The following is a 19,676-nucleotide window of genomic DNA, read 5'->3' on the forward strand; positions in this document are numbered from 1 at the left end:
AGAACCTGTACTGAAGCTGCATAACGTGCTAGACATGTTTGATGGACTGTATTGGTGAATAAGCAAGATATGATGGCCAATTTCACTAAACTGCTCTATGGAGTCATAATTTCTCCTTTGCAGTGGTGAATCAATTCTTAATCATTTTCAAATAAATTTGTACTAACATGGTTATGTTGCTAGTATTTTGAATGCTTTGAGATTGCCAAAACATTTGCAAAATATAGTGAAGGCTATACAAGAACATATACAATGAATAGACATACAATGAATAGTCAGATCTCTTGACTGGTTTATAGTTGAATTATTGCATCCCAAGCCTTCTTAAACATACAGTTCTAATATTTTCTGTTGCATTTCTGCCATGAAATAATTGATGAAATTTCTAATATGAAGATTGAGCAATATACCACAGCAGTGTAAAGCACTCTTAGTATGTCTTCAATATATAAACCTCCATAAGGAATATTCATATATCAGCTGTGCAGCTTCATGGAAGTGAAATCAATTCTATATGCCTTTATTTAACTACATAAGGTATGTAGCTTACTGATGCCTGATTTTGGCTTGGTACTGTTACAAATGTATGAACCTGATAAGTGAGGTAACTGAAATGCCATTGCTCTATCTTGCTGCAAAAAAGAAGAAAATGTAACTTTTAATACTAAAAGCACTAACATTTTTGTGGCTCTGCAGTATATTGTTCAATTAAGGTACTAGTTGCAACTACAATTGTGTGCTTACATAAAATTTGCTTTTTCCTTCAACTTAGTTCAAAAGCATGCTTACATGCATTTAGAATTTAAGTGCTTTTTTTTTATTTACATGTGTCATAAAAATAAAAGATGGTACCATTCCCTAAGGCTGGCAAATGAATTGTTGTGGAAAGTATTGTAGTTCCCTTGTTTGTTCATTCTCTAGATCCTGTTGTTTCCTCTGGAAATCATTCCTGAGTTAACTGACTAATGAGAAGTTTGGAGAAAAAAATGATAGTATTTCCTTAACATGCCATTTTTGTGTTTCAGTTTAGTTTTTAACTTTATCCTCTTCTTAAAAAAATGAAAAATTTTCTCTGCAAGAGGGTTAAAAACAGAAAACGCTTGGAAAGAATGCTTAGAAAATGAATTTACTGGTTTGCCATTAAGCACCATGGAAATTAAAATAAACATTGTTCTAACTAAGAAACATTAACAACAAAAAATTTTCTGTTGGAAAAATGTTTTTTATGTGGTTTAGAAACACATACACAATGTTATTTTCACAGATCAAAGAGTGTAATTAGTATTCATTTGATTTTAGATTTAATTTTTCTTTCTCATAGATGAAAATATTATATCTTGTTTGTTGAGTTAGCTTGTCAAGCATTGCTTGACTCATAGTCAATTACATATGAAGTAGAAGCAAAAAATCAAAGATATGGAAGAGTTTAGTGAAGCCTATTATCCTGAACTGCTTATTTAAAAGCTAGTTTTTAATAGCTGATTTTAATTGTTCCATCTTTCTCACTTCTCACATTTCTCATCTGGCTCACATGTGTGCCAAAACTGTTGGGAAGACAGTTTCCTAATGATTTGGGCCTGGGATGTGGATAATAGAGAAGACTAGTAACTTCTAAAATCTTAGTTCTCTTTAATAACCTCTTCTTTTTTCTTGAAGAAATTGCCACCATAATGATAGAATGAACAAGTTATATTTTGTTCCTAATTTGTACTAGATAGTTCAGGGTATTGTTTAAATAAGGTTCTCAGACTCAATGATTTTAAACAAAAGAATGTACAGAAAATATGATGTTTGAATCACAGAAATGTCGAACTTGAAATAAAGGTGATTAAAAGCATTTCACAACAATTAATTCTTGTGTCAAAGACAAGAGTTAGAATTAAATACTTTAAATAGGAAAAGCATTCCTGTATAAGCGACCATGGAAACAATTATGCGTGGCAGATTAAATTTACTTATATTTTTCTATTATAAACTTTCCTGTTACTTTAATCATTTATTACAAAATTAAAACATTTTGTGCTTTAATTAGGAAAAAAAAGGAATTCCTCTTGACAGCCAGAAAAAACAAACATGTCAAAATTCTATAATGGATGCAAATAATTTTAAATTAATCAGTGATGTGGCCATTTTCTTTCCTTAGACATTCATTTGCAATTTCTATTTTGAGAATTCATGTGCAAAAAAGGTCAACAAGCCTGATCCTAGATCATTTATTAGTATTATGTTAGGCTTGCTGCTCTTTTGTGGGACAGATTTTCATTACCTAAAAATTCATAGTATGCATTCCATAGAGGTATAAGTCAATCTGTGTTTAACCCACCTCAAATGAAGAAGGTAATGAATTGGAAGAGTGTATTCCTGCCTTAACCAATTCTTCAGGACATTTTAATCAACATTTGTTAGTTACTATTTTTATTTTCTTCTTCCAAGATAAATTGCAGAACTTCAGTCACCAAGATTTCAAGATTTTCTTTGGTTACTTTCTCTAAACGAAGCTTGATTACTTGGTTCCATGAGTTGTTTCAGTTGCAGCTTCCAGCACGCATGTTGATATGTATCTGGATGCAGGATCACAAGGACAATACTGGATGGCAGAACTGAAGTTTATGGGAAAAGTCTAGATAACTATACAAATTTCTAGGAAAATGTGATGTTTCCCTTAAAATTATTGGGCTAAAGAGGAGACAGGATTGCAGCTTCTTAGTAGTTTGTAATCAAAAGATGCCATTTTTCAGATATTTTTTCTAAAATGTTCGTATTGGCCAAGTCCTGAGTAGCGCTTGGTATGTCAGTGGGTAAGGATTTTGATATATTTTTTTTTGTTTTAGAAATGAATTACTCTAAGTCCCATAATGTATGAATACTGTGCTATTGTTAAGGGACAATTCACAAAGACTTGCTGTAACAATTTTTTGGGTGAAGGTGAACATGAAATAAGCATAGCAGGTATTTAAAGAAGAGAACAGTTCCCTGCTTATTTTCATGTTTCTTTGGTTGTCTGCACTCCCAAGATTTGATGTTAACGAACGTTGATTACTTAGTCTGTCTTGCAGACTTTACTAGAGGAGGGCAAGGGGTGAGCCCTAAGTTTAAGGCTATGTTGTTTATCTTAGTGCTGCAATAAAACAGCACAAAGAAAACCTTGAAGAGATAAGATAAATGTGCACTCTGTCTCTTCAAAGCATTTCTGTTATGAGAGGAAGCTTTGTGTTGTAAAGTAGTGGGGGAAAAAAGTAGGCTGCTTACCAAGTTTGATAGTCAAAAACTAAATACAGTTTGGCTGCTCTGATCTTGGGCGTAGATTCTTAGTTGTCTATGTACAGTTAGTCTATGATGTGCAATACAGAAATAGTGCATGAGAAGCTGTATCATGCATCATCTCTTCATTGGAAAAGCAATCACACTGTTGAATTTCTCTTATAGAATCGACATACAAAAATACCACTTACTGTAAGAGTTGTAAAATCATGTGATTGTTACTCTTTTTTTCCAAAGTTTGAATATCCTGGGAAGGAAAGACCTCCACCATATCTCAGACCAACCGTATATTTAAATTTATTTTAATTTTATACTTCACTTTCTACTGAGACCTAATTTATACTGAAAGCAAGTAGTTAAAGGGAAGAGCTGCATCTAGCCTTTGTCTCAAAAATGATTTATTCATTTGTGCTGTACTGGTATGGATTCTTTGGGAGAAAAACAATGGGAGCTGTAAGAAAACCTTAAAATATTCCCCCATCTTGTACGGATTATTTGAGATTATTTTCATGTCTTTTTCTTACTCAGCCAGATGTGAGGCACTGGGAGCAGAAGTGTAAGCTGCACTGTGCAAGTGAGTGTATCTGATAGGTTAGGTAGTGTCAAAGTGAAGAACAGACAAACGAACCCTGGCAAATAAGGAAGAAAGAGAACTGTGTATATACTTTGTGTAAGGAGTGTGAGGGGTGTGCAAACTTCCTTACTGGTCTGTTTCTTGATCCTCTGGGAAGAAAAGGATGAGAAGAGTCTACTGATTCTCACTTACATTTTCTATTAAATAGTACTGAGATCAAATAGAATTTCCTTTATATGAGTGTTAAAGTAAGAAAATAGTTTACTGTGTGTACATGTGTATGTATATGTAAGACCCTGCTTAATTTGAAAAGTGCTGGAATTGTCTTTTCCCCCTGAAAAGCTCAGTATTTCTGATATGGTTAACCTTGCTTTTACTAATAAAACAGAATACATTCAGTGACCTGCCACCAAGATATCTTCCTTTTTCATATTTAAGAACATGAAGTATGACAAAGCAGGGAGACACCAGGCATTCTTCTGAGATATGTTTATTTCCTCAAGCAGGTTACTTTGGAATTCAGCAAAATACTATCCTATGGCAACAGGATTTTAATCTTGGCAGTACTTTTACCGTGTACGTGTAATGCAAGAGACTTTTTTCTTCTTTCTGCTTTAGTATCCATCCATTCCTTCAGCAATGCTAATCATTCATAATGGGCATAAAGACAATTGTCCTTTGTTCACTTTGTTCACTCTCTCAATATTGCTTTCATTTAAAAATTTAACCCACTTCTGCCAGCAAACTTTAGAACTGGATGTCAAGGTCACAGATATTATTTGCCTAATCCAACACAGGAACTAAATATTTTTTTTTAACTACCTACAAGTTAGAGCTTCCTGGTCCAGAGACTACAAAATTACCACTTGTGATTTCCTTTAAATTTCACTCCTGTTTCTACCCAGAAATGTCTCCTTTTAAAGCTGAAGAGCTCTGACCATTCTTGAATTCTATGTACTCTTTGTATTTTTGTTGCATTATTTTTGAGATGTGACCAGAACTGCTAAAGATTTGGGCATAGAATGCTTATACTCAATTTTGTTCTCAATTCTTTCCTACTAATTCCTCACATTTTTTGCATTTTTGGCTGCTGCTGAATGCTATTCTCAGTGAAGTATCCAAAATGACTCAGATCTTTTTCTTGACTGGTAAAACATAATGATAAGTTCTGATTTAGCTAAGTATATTTAAGGCTATTTTTCCAATATGCATTAATTTACACTTATAAGCAGTGTTTTTTATCTGCCATTTTATCATTTAGTTGTGCATATCTCAAAACTCACCTTGGCTGGCTTTAGGTCTGATTATATCATCTTACCTTCCTTCACCTGTTTTTCTACATGCCCTCTTTACCAGATCCTTCATGACTTTTCAGACCCTTCATGTTAAAAATCCTTTGTGTAAAGAGTGTGAGGGGTGTGTAAACTTTCTTATCAGTCTGTTTCTTGATCCTCTGGGAAGAGAAGGATGGTTCTTGCCTGTATTTTCTATTAAATAGCACTGCGGTCAAATATAATTTTCTTCCTATGACAGTAAAAGTCATGACAATACTGAACATGGCAGCCCCTGTGGGAGTGTAATCTTTGCAGCAGAAAGACAGACTCATAGTTTCTACCCTTTATTGCCTTCCTTAATCTGTAGGAGAACTTTCCCTCTTGTCCTGGTATTGAATTTTAGCGTAGCTGATAAAGCACTAAAAAAGATGCATTCTGTTAGATTTAGCTCAATGTCAAAATGTGAATATTTCTGCTCCCCCAAATGATCACCTTGAGCCTCTGCCAGAACTTATCAAACTTCTAGAAGCTACAATGGAATGGGAGATGTCATACAATCCCAGTCACTAAGAGCTTGAACTAAACTGCTTTGAACTAAACTGGTTTGTCCCAGCAGACTGGGATGGCTGAAAGGCAAGCATATGCCTTATCCACGTGTTGTTTCAGTAGAGAGAACAGTCTGGATGAGAAACAGAGAACAACTGGAGTGAGATGTTATATTTCAGTGGCAAATCTTGGCACAAGATACGCCCTGTTTCTCTTTTAAAGTTCTCTTCCATAAATATCTCTGCTTCTTTTATCCATTCCTCACCTCCCCCATTTTTCATTTTATGTTCTGAAGCCAAAGTCTTAAAAATGTTTGCCCGAAATTCTGTAGCTCTTCCTGCAAAAGTAATTCTCTGGTTTAAGTTCACCTCTTCAGAAGAGACTTCTTGTGCCCAACACTGATAAAAATGTAATAAATGTGTGGGGTTTATTTAGATGTTGATGAGATTATGTGTAAAGTTGTTTCTGGATCAGCTCCTGGATGTAATCAGTGAAGGAATGGTGTTGACTGAATAATTTTATCAGAGAAAGATTTTGATAAATTGGACATTAACAATTTGCTGCATTTGGTTTATGCTATTCCAGAAGAGCAGAGCTGTTGTTTGTCTCAAAGCTTTGTTCTAAACTGTGTAATTACCCATAAAATACATCTTTTTGGTACTGTGCATGCCAGTCAATCCATAAAAATTCCTTTCTTGTTCTGATAGCTTTGATCTTTATTATTAGCTTTCCTGCATTTGTTTTTGGAGAACAATCTTAGAAAACAGTAAGAATAAGGTTAGGTTAGCAAACCATCTTGGTATTAAAGACTTAATACTTTTATATTCAGTAATTTTCTAAGGAAAACAAAAAGTTGTATTTTTCTGACCATACTTTCTAGCATAAGCAAGCCAATTAAATTTTTTTCCAAATCAGTGCAAATTATAAAGCTCCTGACTCCAGAACTTAAGTCAATAAACAAAATGGACCTCATTTTCTTTCATATGAAAGACCTGTAAGACCCGCAGAGATGGATTTTAACGTGAGAGGAATTATACAATTAATTTGTTTACATCTGGCTTCAGAGTGTGACTTTATGATTAAACATTTAAAAGCACATATTTCTCTGCAGCCCATGTTTAATGCACTTTTGTTTCTTCAAAACGAGTAAACCAGCAGTAGGAGGCTGAAAACCTCTTTGCATCCTTAGAGTTAATATCCTGAGAGTTAAGCAGTATAGAAGATTTGAGATGCTAGTGGAGTGGACAGTCTATGAGAGTTCTTTCTTCCTGAGGGCACCTGCAAAATAAAGCTTTGAATGTGTTGGGGTTGTTTTTTGTTGTTTTTTTTTTTTTTTTTTTTGCATTACATTTTTTTTGCAACCTGATCCTAGGATTCTATAGATAAGGACTTCATACGATAAATGCAGAGGAAAGTCAGGTTTGTAATCTACTGTCTGTATATCAGCAACAATCTTTCTTCACTCATTTTGGATTCTGATGAAAACTAGAAGAAGAACTTTGAAAAGACAGGAAATGAGAGTTTGCTTTCCTCTCTTGTAAACAGTTGTTTGCTCTTATTTTTCTCACTATTCTTACAGCAAGTCAGGAAATTCATGTTCTTTCTGAACTGATAAGCAGCATGCTTACTCCTCTTTTCCTCACATTAAAATAGAGTTTAGGTGATAATGGTTTTTTTCTTTATTTTTTCTCTGAATGCCAAATAATGATGAAGCAAGGGTAAATGATTTCTTCTGTAATTTTTGCTGTGGCTGATAATCTGCATCCACTGAAAAGTGCACCTTGACTGAACCAGGGAGATTAATGTGGTGTTTAAGAGCAGGAGAGAATTAGAAGCATTTGCTCCTCAAGCCAAAAATAAGACCAGAGTTGAGTTGAGAAAGCCTTGCAAGTACTACCTGAGATGAGGTCTCCTTCCAGGATATTCTCAAAGCAGGGACAGTAGACAGATCCTTACTTCTTTTAAGTAATCATTTGAAGCACGTGTCTAGTTGGTTGTCATAATGCCGCATCTCTCTGTTTAAAGTCAATACTCAACAGGCCTCTGTCTTCTTACTTCAAAGACATTTCTGCACTGGGAGTTTGTTCAGATTCCTGATCTGAATCAGTGTGTGTTCCAAAGAACAGAAAGTTGTAATGCGAGTTGCTTGAAGAAGAGTTCATTTCACAAAGCTTACCAAATTTTATTTACAGATGAGGTTTACATAGTGGATGCAACATGAAATATTATCCTAAAGAATGCAAATTAGTACTTGAGTTTATAAGACACGAGAACAGGTGTACCACGAGCTTTTCTAATGGAACTGTTTCTGTATTAACACAGTATCTCTGAATATGTAAAGTTCATAATTTGTTCTACCTCAGCCTTACTGACCATATCGTCATGTTTGAAGGAATACATATGCAGAACTTAAATGATTAAATCAAATACTGTTTATTGGCATTACTTCTAACTTCATAATTGTGACAAGTTAACACTGTTTTCTGAAGAGGGAGCACACCTTGAGAATATCTGTTGGAATAGACAGGAATAAGTATCTCACCGGAGACAGTCAATCCATTGCTAACTTAGCCAGTAAAAGGCACACTGAGTTTCTTAGCTAAATTCAGCAGTACGGGGATGGCCTTTCACTCTCTAGATTTAGTGGGGCCTTGTTTTTAAATCCCAGTATGAAAAAATAGCTGCTTCTAAACAATGAAATTCTGACTTCACTTAGTACGTAAGTTGAACAGTCCTCTTCACAATACACTTCTTGAAAATCAGTAAAAATAAATGATTAATTTGTAGAAAATTTAAGGACTTCATGGAGAGAAAATGTTGCTGTATAACTACATCTGGAAGGTACTTTTCAGTCTGTTTTTAATATATTGCTAGAATCATACTTTCAGTAGCAATAACATAAGCCACAGAAAACAGTGGAAGTTGAGAACTGTAGACAGAAACCTTTTACAAAGTACATTGGCAAAATCTTGTATTGCAAATGTATAGGTCCTTTGAGTAAGGACAGGGCTTTTGGCTGCAGTTTTGCACCTATTTGTTTTCCTCTTTGGATAACATTAAAATCAACAATCATCCATTGTCTAACTAAAAATGATTTTTTTTGTTTGATTTTTGCTTGGTTGTTTTTTTGTTTACTATCGCCTGTTTCTGAACCTAAGTATTGATACAAGAAATTATTACAGCTGCTAGTTTTCAAACTGTTGCTATTCCTTACAAGAGCACCTAAAAGCTTGCATTAGAAAATTTCGATGTTATTTTCTGTTCAGATCGTTTGTTAGCAGGACAGAAAAGGTATATTTATTGGTTATTCTGTTTCTTCACAGTTAGGCTCACAGAGTCAGTGTGTAATCTGTGGATGAGACTGTTCTACTTCTATCAAAATAACATTATTTGATGATTTACAGCATTTCTGTCTCCAATTTGAGACACTCAAAGATGAGCATACTGCTGGCTGTGTGGAAAAAGTGACTGAAACATGGGATTCAAATAATGTAGTCATAGTTAATATTCTACTTGGCACTAAAGTGAAGCTACTTGAGGGTCTTTTTTGACTGTTAGACATGGAGGAAAAGCAGGAATACATTCTCACCCAATTTGTTTTAACTCATCTGGCTTTGAGCCCCCAGGATATTGATAAATATAAATCATACTGCATTATGCAAACACATTGTGTTAATCAAGGGAGGGCCATTGAAATAGAAGGTACACATTCTGTGAGGGGAGTCTTCAGGAACCAACTGTTATTGCTTAGACTGAAGATGAGGCTACTTCAGGGGATCTAGTAGCAGTCTTGCAATATGAAAGAAGATTAACTAAGAAGGACTCACAAATTTTACAGAAGTGGCTAGCAGGAGAAAGAAAAAATGGCAATAAAGTGCAAATGAAATTCTGACTGTATATATAAGGAGAAAGAGGAAATACTGTGGAAATAAGTAAACACTAATTCAAATCTCAGAAATCCTGCATTTTCTCCTTAGAAATTTTTAAGATCCAACTGGGCAAAATGCAAAGCAACTTAGTTGCTTCATTGTCTATGCTGCTTCCAGAAGAATGTTTATCCAGGTGAACTTCCAATTTGAATTCATTGATTCTGGGAATTATTCTTCCAGAATGACAATAATTCAGTAACATATAAGAGTGATCAAGTAATACTCGACACAGTCTGCAAAATGGCAAATTATTTGACTAAGTTAGTACTGCAGTTATTCCTTTCCTTGTGTAAAGCAATGTTTTAAAAACTCAGCAGAACTGAACTCATAATTCTTTTTCTCATAAGCAAGAAAGTGGGACACATTCATGCTCTTTCGGGTGTGCAGATTTTTGCAATTGCAGACATCTGTGCATATCACTGAAGTAAGCCACTGTGAATCTCATTTTGTGCAGGAAGCATAAAAAGAGAATTAAAAATTTATTTTGCTGCTTTACCGCTTGTCTATGCAAGATGGAGAGCTTAGTGTATTCATCTTGCTCAAAAACAAAATATTGCAAGTGCACTTTAGGATTCCAAATAAATCTATTTATTGTTGTTTTGTTCAACAAAGTATGCTGTCTGGGATTACCCTTTTTAACTATGGGAAGAAAGAATTTTCAATTTCTTCATTTGGAAAATGTTTTGCTTGCTAACAATAAGAATCCTGGGTCACTAGGCAATAGTGTTCTGCCCTAATTGCCTCCAGCTTTCTTTTGTTTCTGAATTAAGCCTTTGCTAGTAACTTTTTCCAAATTATAGAAAGTAGATATCCAGCTGCCCTATAATTATTTTAAAAACACTTATATGTAAAAATTGAACTTGAAAATATTACTTCATATAATAACTTTTAAAATGGAAGGGGGATGGGGGGGGGGCAGAGGGAAGGGATGAGGAAAGGCAGCAAAGGACATGAAATTTATTCTTTCCTGTACTTGACTCCCCTTCCCCAAACAAATTTGTCCTCTTTTTACATTAAGTAAGAATGTTGTCAAATGCCAGTCAGAGAATCTCAGCTCAAGTTCCCAACTCAACCTACAACATTGATGAAAATAAATGTGTAACTAGAATGTGATTTATAATACATGCAGTCCAGATATTGGAGATGTTTCTAGGTTTCTCCAAATCTATAAGAAGGAACAGAAGGAAAAGAAACCCAAATGACTGTTACTGACTAAATGATGCTCATTTAGGCGAAAGTATGTTTGTCTGTTTTATTATCTACGGATGTTATTGAAATTGTCATGATCTTTTTCTGTTGGGCACTTTATCAATGTATGGTTCTTGCATCAGAGAGCTTGAAAAAGTCCATAAGACAAGGCTGATGCTTCTTTCTAAAGAAACTAACATATTTTTGTGGATGGTAAGTTATCCAAGAGGAAAAGAGCAACATCTTTTTACCCACATTTAGCTTTCAGCTCTTTTTAATTTCCTTTTTTTTAAGGTTGATATCTTGATCATACGATCATAAGTTTTTCCTCCAGATATTTCCTAGCTTTGCATTCTTTGTGAACTACCCTCTTGAATGGCACTTAATGCATGATTCTCCCACTCTTCTTCATACTTTCTTATACGCTGTTTGTTATGCTTAGAAGTCCTTATTCTCCATGCCAAATATCTACCCACTCTGTATTCACAATCTTCTTGTAAATTGCATTTCCTTCAAGGCTATAAAAAATAGTCTGCAAGTTAAGAAACATGTCAACTCTGCCTTGTGATCTGACAATCTTCTGATAATCAGATTTGCTAATGCTAGCTGAATTCATTAACTGTGAGTTAATATCACTTGTGCCATTTTGTTCACAAAATACGTGCACATGAAGGTCACTCTGAAAGTAATGCCCCCTATTTATTTCCACAGAAACTACAACACATACGAAGAACACAGTAACACTACTTGATTAATTCTCAGTTACAAAGTGCTATTTTTTAACCTAGTCACTACTATTAGCTATGCATTTTCACCAGTGGAGAACACAAGCCTACTTGCTTCATCTGTAAATATCTGCTTGAGCAGAGGTGACCCACTCTTGCTGTCACCACTGCTGAAATGCATCACCCTCTGCCTCACTGTTCTCACAGCCATTGTTTGGTCTCCATAAACGTTCAGCAAATGTCAACGGATGTCAAGGGGTGCCATTTTTTCCTGCGTGAAGGAATTCAAAGGCATATCTTTGTTTCATCTGCACTTCCATACCAGATGCCATTTTGTCAGACTGCCCCTCTGCTTCCATCTGTCACATGGCAACGAAATGTAGCAGGATAGTGGTGGGAAGTCTCAACCTCTTCTGCCATGCTATCGAGATCCACTTCTAGTGTTATGGACCAGTGTCTGAGAGCACTCTCTGAGAGCAGCCCTTGGATGTTAAAGTAACTCAAAGTTCAGCCCAGGTGGCTTCTTAGAGACCCGGAATGTGCTTCTTGCTGTCTTGTTCTTGTCATTCTATCTGAAAGTCCACAGATGATTAAAGAGAAGAAAAAAATAAGGTCAGTAGGAAGTCAGATGAGGTAAAAGTTATGTTTGGAAGTTAAAATTGAACTCATGGAAGCAAGTATCTCTGAATGGTAGAGTGATATTTTTATGTTCATTTTTCTTTCCTTTTACACAAAACAAGGGAAAGAATTGCTGAAATGATAAAAAGCAAATACTGTTAGAAGTGATAAGTGGAAATTTAAAATGCAGGAGACGTATCCAAAAACTTCAGGATAATACAATTAGGAACTTATGACTATTCTGTGACCTAATCTGACCCTGGGCATATGCGTGCAGTTATTCATGAGTAGCTAAATTTTCTTATATGACTTTGAATGAGTTTCTGAAGTAAGCAGTGAGGTAAAGGACCTACCATGATTAAAATCTTTAATCTCTACTTGCTTCACTGTTGGACATCTTCCTACATAAATGGGGATTTGTGCATAATCCTTTCAGAAAGTCGGTGAAATATATAGGTGGCTTTCACTGCTATTTTTTCAGAAGATTGAGCATATGGTATCATTTTGTTTTCATTTCCTCCACTTTTTGAAGAAAAGTACTTGCAAGAGAAGTAAATCTAAAGATTAACTGGCAATAAAGCAAAAATAATTATTGCTAAAACAAAGATGACTGATATTTCACAGCCTTATTTTGGCTGTTTTCCCATCTATTTTCCCATCTAGTAAGTCTTAAGTTGCATTTAATTATGTTAAAAATAATTGCCTGTGTGTGAAATCAAGCTAATTGATTTCTCTTCTAAGGTTTAAGAGAAAAGCCTAAAGCTGAGACCAAAATGGACTTTAAGTACAGAATTCCCAGAAAACATTGTATGTTACTCTGTTGGAGTTACCAAGTTTCTTGATACTGATTATTTAAAGTTTCAGGCACACGATGAAACCAAGTACATTGTTGTAGGAGTCAGTTTTATTTATAGTGTACCAGAATCACCTCTCCACCAATTTTTTTTTATTTTTAGCAGAGATTTAAGCCATAACCAGACATACTTAGATAAATTCTTCTGGATGCTTCCAATCAGATTAATAGGAACATGCATCAAAAAGTCATTTTTTTCTCCTCTAATGTAGATTTTTATTTCTCTCATTCAAGCAAATGGCTAAAATCATCAAGTTTTATCTGTAGAGGTATAAGGAAAACGGGAAGCAGAAAAATATTTTTTCTTGCAGTGCCTCTTCATAAAGCAAGTCTTATGTGGTAGTTTCTCTTCTTGAGAAAGATTTGTACCCATTGAGTTTGAGAGAGAAAAGTTTGCTAGAATCTGAGTAGGCAAGGGATAGATACTCACTACTTTCTCCTTACTCTTATATTGGTTTCTTTCTTTGATGTATTATAGAATCATGAGATAGTTTGTGTTGGAAGAGACATTCAAGACCATCTAGTTTACAAGCAGGGACAGCACCCTAGACCAGATTGCTTAAAGCTTCATTCAACTTGGCCTTGAATATTTTCAGAGACGGAGCATCCTATAATACTTTATCTAAATCTGCCCTCTTTTGGCTTAAAGATATTACCCCTTTTCCTGCTACAGCCTCTGACAGAATTGCTCTCCAGCTTTCTTAGCCCCCTTTAGTTATGGTAAACCTGCAGTGAGGTCTTCCTGACCTCCTGAAGCCTTCAATTATCCAGGCTGCACAACCTTAGCTCTCTCAGCCTGTCTTCATAGGAGAGGTGCTCATGGCCATCCTCTGAATACAGTCCAACAGGTCCATGTCCTTCTTGTCCTGGAGCACCAGTGCTGAACACAGAACTTCTGGTGGGTCTCACAAGAGCAGAGTAGAGGGAGATAATCACCTCCCTTGACCTGCTGGTCATGCTTCTTTAAATGACTGGATTTGCCTCAGCCCCCATGCAGGACCTTGTCCTTAACCTTGCTGAACTTTATGAGGTCATTATTGCAGCAGTGTTATTCACATTTATCCCTTTGCTCTTAGTTTGTAACCTGAAACTGTTCTAATTGTCTAGTAGTATTAAGTTCTTTGGGAATTAATCTCCATATTTCTCAAAATGAAAATAGAAGCTTTCATGTAGCAGTTGCACAACCTTTGCATGTCCCAGAGGTCGTGCTCTGTATCTTTAAAAAGAAGCGTTTTCTCTGTCTTTCAGGTTCTACCCTGCATAATTGTATAGATAATAATGTGAGCAGAACTTAAGAATGTAAACAGGTCAAAAGTTGTTTTGTGGTTTAAGTTGTACAAAAATTCTGAAGCACCAACGCAAAATGTTGAAGAAATTCTATTAAGACATTCTGATTGAGTTTTTATACTGTTGTTTTTGTTTTTCACATGCTGACATTGCTTATTTATACCTGTGAACTGTTTGTGTATGTTAAATGCTTCATACTTGAGAAGGTTATGGCACAAACATATGGAAAATACGTCAGTTTGCTCACATTTGGTTTGAATATAAAAAGTTTAGCATTTCTTATGTAATTCAAAATTGCAAAATGTAATTCAAAATACTCTATAAATTCGATATGCTTTTCAGCTGTACAAAAGGAATGCAAAAAATATCTTTCTAATATGGTAATGTTTTACAACTACTATACAGAACAACAAAGAAAAACATTGCAAAAAGCATCACACGGTTGTGCAGCTCAGCTGCATTCATGAATACATAACTTCCACTGTTGACAAATGAGAGTTCCTTGACTCGAACAGAGGCAATATGAGGTAAAAAAATATTTATATAATGCTTTCTTAATTGTTTATTTCAGAGAACTTGAGGTCAGTTGCTAAACTATCTGTGGAGATGGAGTAAAGCACCTTTAAGCTTTTGCTAACACTGTACTCAGCTGTGACTCAGAGAGGGTAAGTTAAATGATCGTACTTAGTTTTATCTGCTGTGGTAAAATGAGTTGCAGAGGGAACACACTGAAAGCCAAGGGCCTCTAAATACTTTTCCCTTTTAAGGAATAGAGCTCCCGGATCACCATTTCCTGGAGATTGTACTCCAAGCCTACACAGTGGTAAAAGTAAGTTCTCTGCATTCACTGATCTATATCTGACAACAAATTTGATCTTGGGATCATTCTTTTCCTGACTATTTTAAGTACCAAGTTTACAGTAACAGACAAACGTTAAGAAGCACTCCATCTTGTATGTTTTTTTTTTTCCCTCTTCTTTCCTTCTTTACACTGTCTAATGAAAAGCATAAGTGTTTTGTTTGTTTGTTTGTTTGTTTGTTTTAACTCATTTTATAGGTGCAAAAGGCTCATGCAGGCTAACATTCTAGAGGTTCGCCCACATCTGTTCTTCTTGTGATATGTGAGTTCAGAATGTCTACAAGTATCTAATTTTGAATTCTTAAACATACTTTTAAAGCTTTTGCAGTTTCTGGAGTTGTTTTGGGAACCATTTACTCTGATATAATATACTACAATAATCTCATGATAGACTTTCAGAAGACAGATCTAGGTCAGAAAGAGCTTATTCAATACTTAAAAGAAATGAGAGAATCTTCTAATTAGTGACATATCCTTCACCTGGGCCATTTTTAAGGTGTAGATGTATTTTGTTACCTATTCTTTTAATATCTTGAGGGGGAAAAATTCTGTTTTTATTGCATAGATTAATGTATGATTTTCTTTTTTTACTGACGTACATTTATGCTTGAGGAAAGGATATAAAGTTTGCAAAGCTAATGATAGTGTGATTCCCAAAACTGGCAAAGAACCGTGCTTAGTATCAGGGTAGTTACTCTCCATGTACTGCTCAGTAAGTTTTTAAGGTGCTTTTTAGGTAGGCATACTGAATTTTGGCAGATTGCAAGGCTGTACTCTTTCCAGGAAATAAATTTTTCAAGGACATTTCTTTCTTTATATCTTTGAGTTCCAGATAAGCTCCTCTAGTTCTTGTTCAAGTGTTCTGATGAACTGTTTCTCTACATGCTTTGATTCTCACTGACATTTACTAATTTTCATTATCTGATAGGCATAAGGTCTCTTCAGCAGTAATGGAAGAACATTGCTTCAGTAATGTCTAATGTTTCCAACATTTCTAAATCTTTTCCCTTCCCACTGCTATCAGAAGGCAGTAACTCATGCAGAAAATGGCAAAACTCTTGGCAAGAAGACTATTTCCTTCCTTATGTCCATTGCATTTACAAGATGCGATGTTTTGTGCTGTTTAAGAGTAGCAACATTTACAAAGGATTTGGCCTAGTGTTTTTATGAATGTTGTGCAAGTTAAAAATAAGCTTTTGGACTGAAAATTCTTTAGGAATTAGAATTCACATAGTTTATAAATGGAACTATATGCTTATATATTTTGTTGAAATAACAGAAGCGTTAGCCCTTGCTTTGGCTCACTTGTGGTCTGCAGCAGTAACATCAAGTTATGCAGATACCATGTTTATTTCAAGAAACCTCAGACTGTGAATCAACAGACGTATGCTTTACTTGTACAATTCTCAGAACTGTGGTTGTTTTTTTGTTTCTTTGTTTGTTTTTTCCTTCTGGAGAGGTATTGGGAAAAGAAAGAAGGTCAGAAGAACACATATTCTTACTAATCAGCAGTTCAAAGACATGGAGATTTTTCCTGTGTTTAAGATAGCTTTGTAAAGAAGTCTGAATAAGGTTCTTATTATGTCAAATATGGACTGAACTCAGTCTACTCCAAATCTCAGGAATTTTAAGGTGGCATAAATTCATCATCATCTTGCCCTCTGTTTTCCTTTGGCTGTACTTTGAATGCTGCATCTCCGAGACAATACAGCTCAGGATTTTTCTCTTTCTATTTTCAGTTTAGCCTGTTGACTTTTTTCCTTCACAAAGATATTTGCTTTTAAATCTGAAAAATGAACTGAAACTTGCTGTGCTTAACAGCTCTTTCTTGTTTAAATGACTTACATTACTTTTCTTTAGTGTGCACTGGGAGCTCAACTGGGACAGGGAATCAAACAGTTTGACACAATAGCCTATGCAGCTCAGCATGAGACTCTGCCAGTACACTTTTCGCCATGACTTGAAATTCTCCTGATTTTTTTTTTAAGCTCAACATTCCCATAAATTCATAAAGCAAACACTAACAGAGGTTAGATGAACAATTCATCTGTCCTCGTTATTTTTTACTTTTTGTTGTTGTTGTTGGATTTCAGGTGTTGCAAACTCAGAAGTTGCAACAGATGCCAGGGTTTTTTTTACGGGAATGAAGAGCTACTCCATTTCATCTTTCTTCATTACTTTGCCTCTGTCTCACCTTCATAGTCAGTGACTGTTGCTTGAAACAAAAATACTTCACTGCTGAATCACAGAAGTTTAACTGCTGTCTGCTTAATCTCTGTGGGTTTATTAAATATGTTATCATGAAGGTCTGTATTCCATCATATTTAAGACTTTAAGGATGATTCAAAAATGTTTATTAAAGAAAAATATACCTTCTTTCATGGAAAACTCTCTACTTTCATATGCAGTTAGAGGTGGATAAAACCTTGACAGAAATGTGAGCTTCCTCTTATTGCAGTACAATAGAAACTCACTTGTAGCAGGTTCAAATTATCTATATAACATTGAAACATGATTTTCTTACCGTGATTAGCATGTCTTGTGTAAGAAATAGAAAACTTACTGGAGAGAGAGGAGGGAAAAGAGATTGTATTTCTATTGGACTTTACAACTACATAATTTATGTTGCATCTTTCCACAGTCTTTACCAATGAACGTCAATGGAATAATTGTGGTGGTGTTTTGTTTCTGTTTGTTTGTTTGTTTGTTTGTTTGTTTTGAAAGCACAGAAATGCTTGTGTACAGGTAGTTGCTGTTGTAGCTCTTTTCAGGATATTAATTATGCATTAAATTTCATATGAATGGCCTTGTGTCTGATTATTCTTCTAGTAATGGGGTAGAAGCATAATAAAAGCATAGGTCCTAACTGCTTCTGTAGTCCAAAGTTTTCACACATTTTGTAGGTTTTCCTAGTTCTGTGAAAGGTGAGGTGAGGAATTTCTAAGTACTGTGGCTGCTTTGGTATTTCCTATGACTATTTTTCTCTCTTGTTGATTTTTTTTAAGAGTATTTTGATCATTTTAATTGCCAGCCTCAATAAATCAGTATGTTCTTTAATAATCTTCCCTTCCCTGAGATGGAAAGGAAAACTAGAAAATTGATGTTAGGTTGTCAAATACCTTAAAGTTATATGAACTCATCTCGCCATCATGACTCTTTTACTCTGTCCTCGTCTACAGAGCAGTAAAAGAATAATGATGAAATTAGGAACTTGGGTTTCAGAGAAGACAATATTTTTTGGTCGTAGAACCAGTACTTGATGTGTATATTCATCTCCTTGGCCCACTCTGTAAGTTGTTGCTACATTAGACTTTGAGTTTATAACACAATACTATACACAGCTGCAAATTAACTGTCAAGGAAATATATTTTACTTGTCTAGTCAGTCATTATGTATCACGTCGTCTCTGTTAATCATCTAATCTGTTGTCTGTAGGCACCATCAAGGAGTCAAATGATTTATTCGTGAGAACTGTTCCTTAATTGTCCGGTAGGTGTCAGAGTAAGTCTTGTAATACTTCTGTAGCTGTAAGGATTAGTACCAATCATTTCTCTGATTACAATGTGAAGGCAGTAGCTCAAGTTGATACTAGAAACAATAATTTTTTCAGCTAGTCAGCAGTGATTTCTTTTTTCCCATTCAAGCATAACCACTATTTTGCTTTGAAAATGTTGTACATTGTTGTAGTCTTCGGCAGACACACAGCAAGTGTTTATAGTATTTGCCCAACTCACCTAGGTCTTTAAAGAGCCTCAGCACATGCCCAAAGAAAGAGTGTTGTGATTTGACTGACCAGTTTTCCTTCTAAAGACCTTCCCTTCTTTGCAATCTGAGATCATATTCCGTGGCATTAGGACTTTCTTGGTTACTAAAAGGAATGTTACATATATCCAGGATATTGTTTTCTTCTTGGAAGATCTATAGTGAGATAGTTTAATTACAGCCAACACAGTCACAGTAGGAAAAAAAGTAATAAATAAAATCTGTGACATGAAGAGGAGTGGGAATAGCAACAAGAAAGGGAGGTTAAATGCATTTATAAAATTATATTTGACCTTGAAAACTTTAGTTTAATAAAACACAAGATTATAGTTAATTTTAAACTTTAATACTGTTTGTTATTGTAAAGTGATCTCTGTGTTAGACCATAGCTTTTAAAATGAATTTGATAATGCATTTTTGGCATCTAACACATCTAGTGGATCACAAGGCCTTGCAGCACTTATACCTTCAGGCTAACTTGAAACAGTCTCATTCTCAGCAGTGTATGGTCGTGATAATCCACATTGCAGATCAACGTGCTCCATTCTGTCCACCATGCCAACCCTACCTGAAGAAAATGAACAACTAAAAGAGGCACAACACAACAGCTCTCCTCCAGCCAAAGTAAGCACTCTTACAGATTTTTCTGATACTTATTCTGGGGCTGAAACTGTCTGTGTACATTTAGGAGTTTGCAAAATAACATAGTCCTTAGCTATATACTGGTGTGCTTTGACAAACTGATGAGGCTATGAGTGATTTTTCAGCTGACTTTCTTAGAATTTTTCAAGTATTTTTT

At 35.1% G+C, this 19,676-nt stretch overlaps 1 protein-coding gene across 16 annotated transcripts in view; it reads left to right on the forward strand.

The window, feature by feature from the left end:
• Positions 1–19,676, forward strand: part of IRAG1 (inositol 1,4,5-triphosphate receptor associated 1) — a 101,181-nt gene that overhangs the window by 46,886 nt on the left and 34,619 nt on the right. For 9 of the 16 annotated variants that reach the window (XM_042813583.1, XM_042813578.1, XM_042813581.1 and 6 more), the window contains 5 exons: positions 14,827–14,920; positions 15,023–15,084; positions 15,313–15,376; positions 18,551–18,604; positions 19,377–19,501. In XM_042813583.1, coding sequence (XP_042669517.1) covers positions 19,433–19,501 — 69 coding nt within the window. In that variant the 5' untranslated portion in view covers positions 14,827–14,920; positions 15,023–15,084; positions 15,313–15,376; positions 18,551–18,604; positions 19,377–19,432. Of the gene's footprint in view, positions 1–14,826; positions 14,921–15,022; positions 15,085–15,312; positions 15,377–18,550; positions 18,605–19,364; positions 19,502–19,676 lie in introns of all 16 variants that reach the window. The other 7 variants (XM_042813584.1, XM_042813586.1, XM_042813585.1 and 4 more) reach the window with 7 other exon arrangements.

Source organism: Centrocercus urophasianus, unplaced genomic scaffold, assembly GCF_019232065.1.
Source record: "Centrocercus urophasianus isolate 14NV4802_14NV808 unplaced genomic scaffold, USGS_Curo_1.0 seq_14, whole genome shotgun sequence".
Classification (NCBI taxonomy): domain Eukaryota; kingdom Metazoa; phylum Chordata; class Aves; order Galliformes; family Phasianidae; genus Centrocercus; species Centrocercus urophasianus.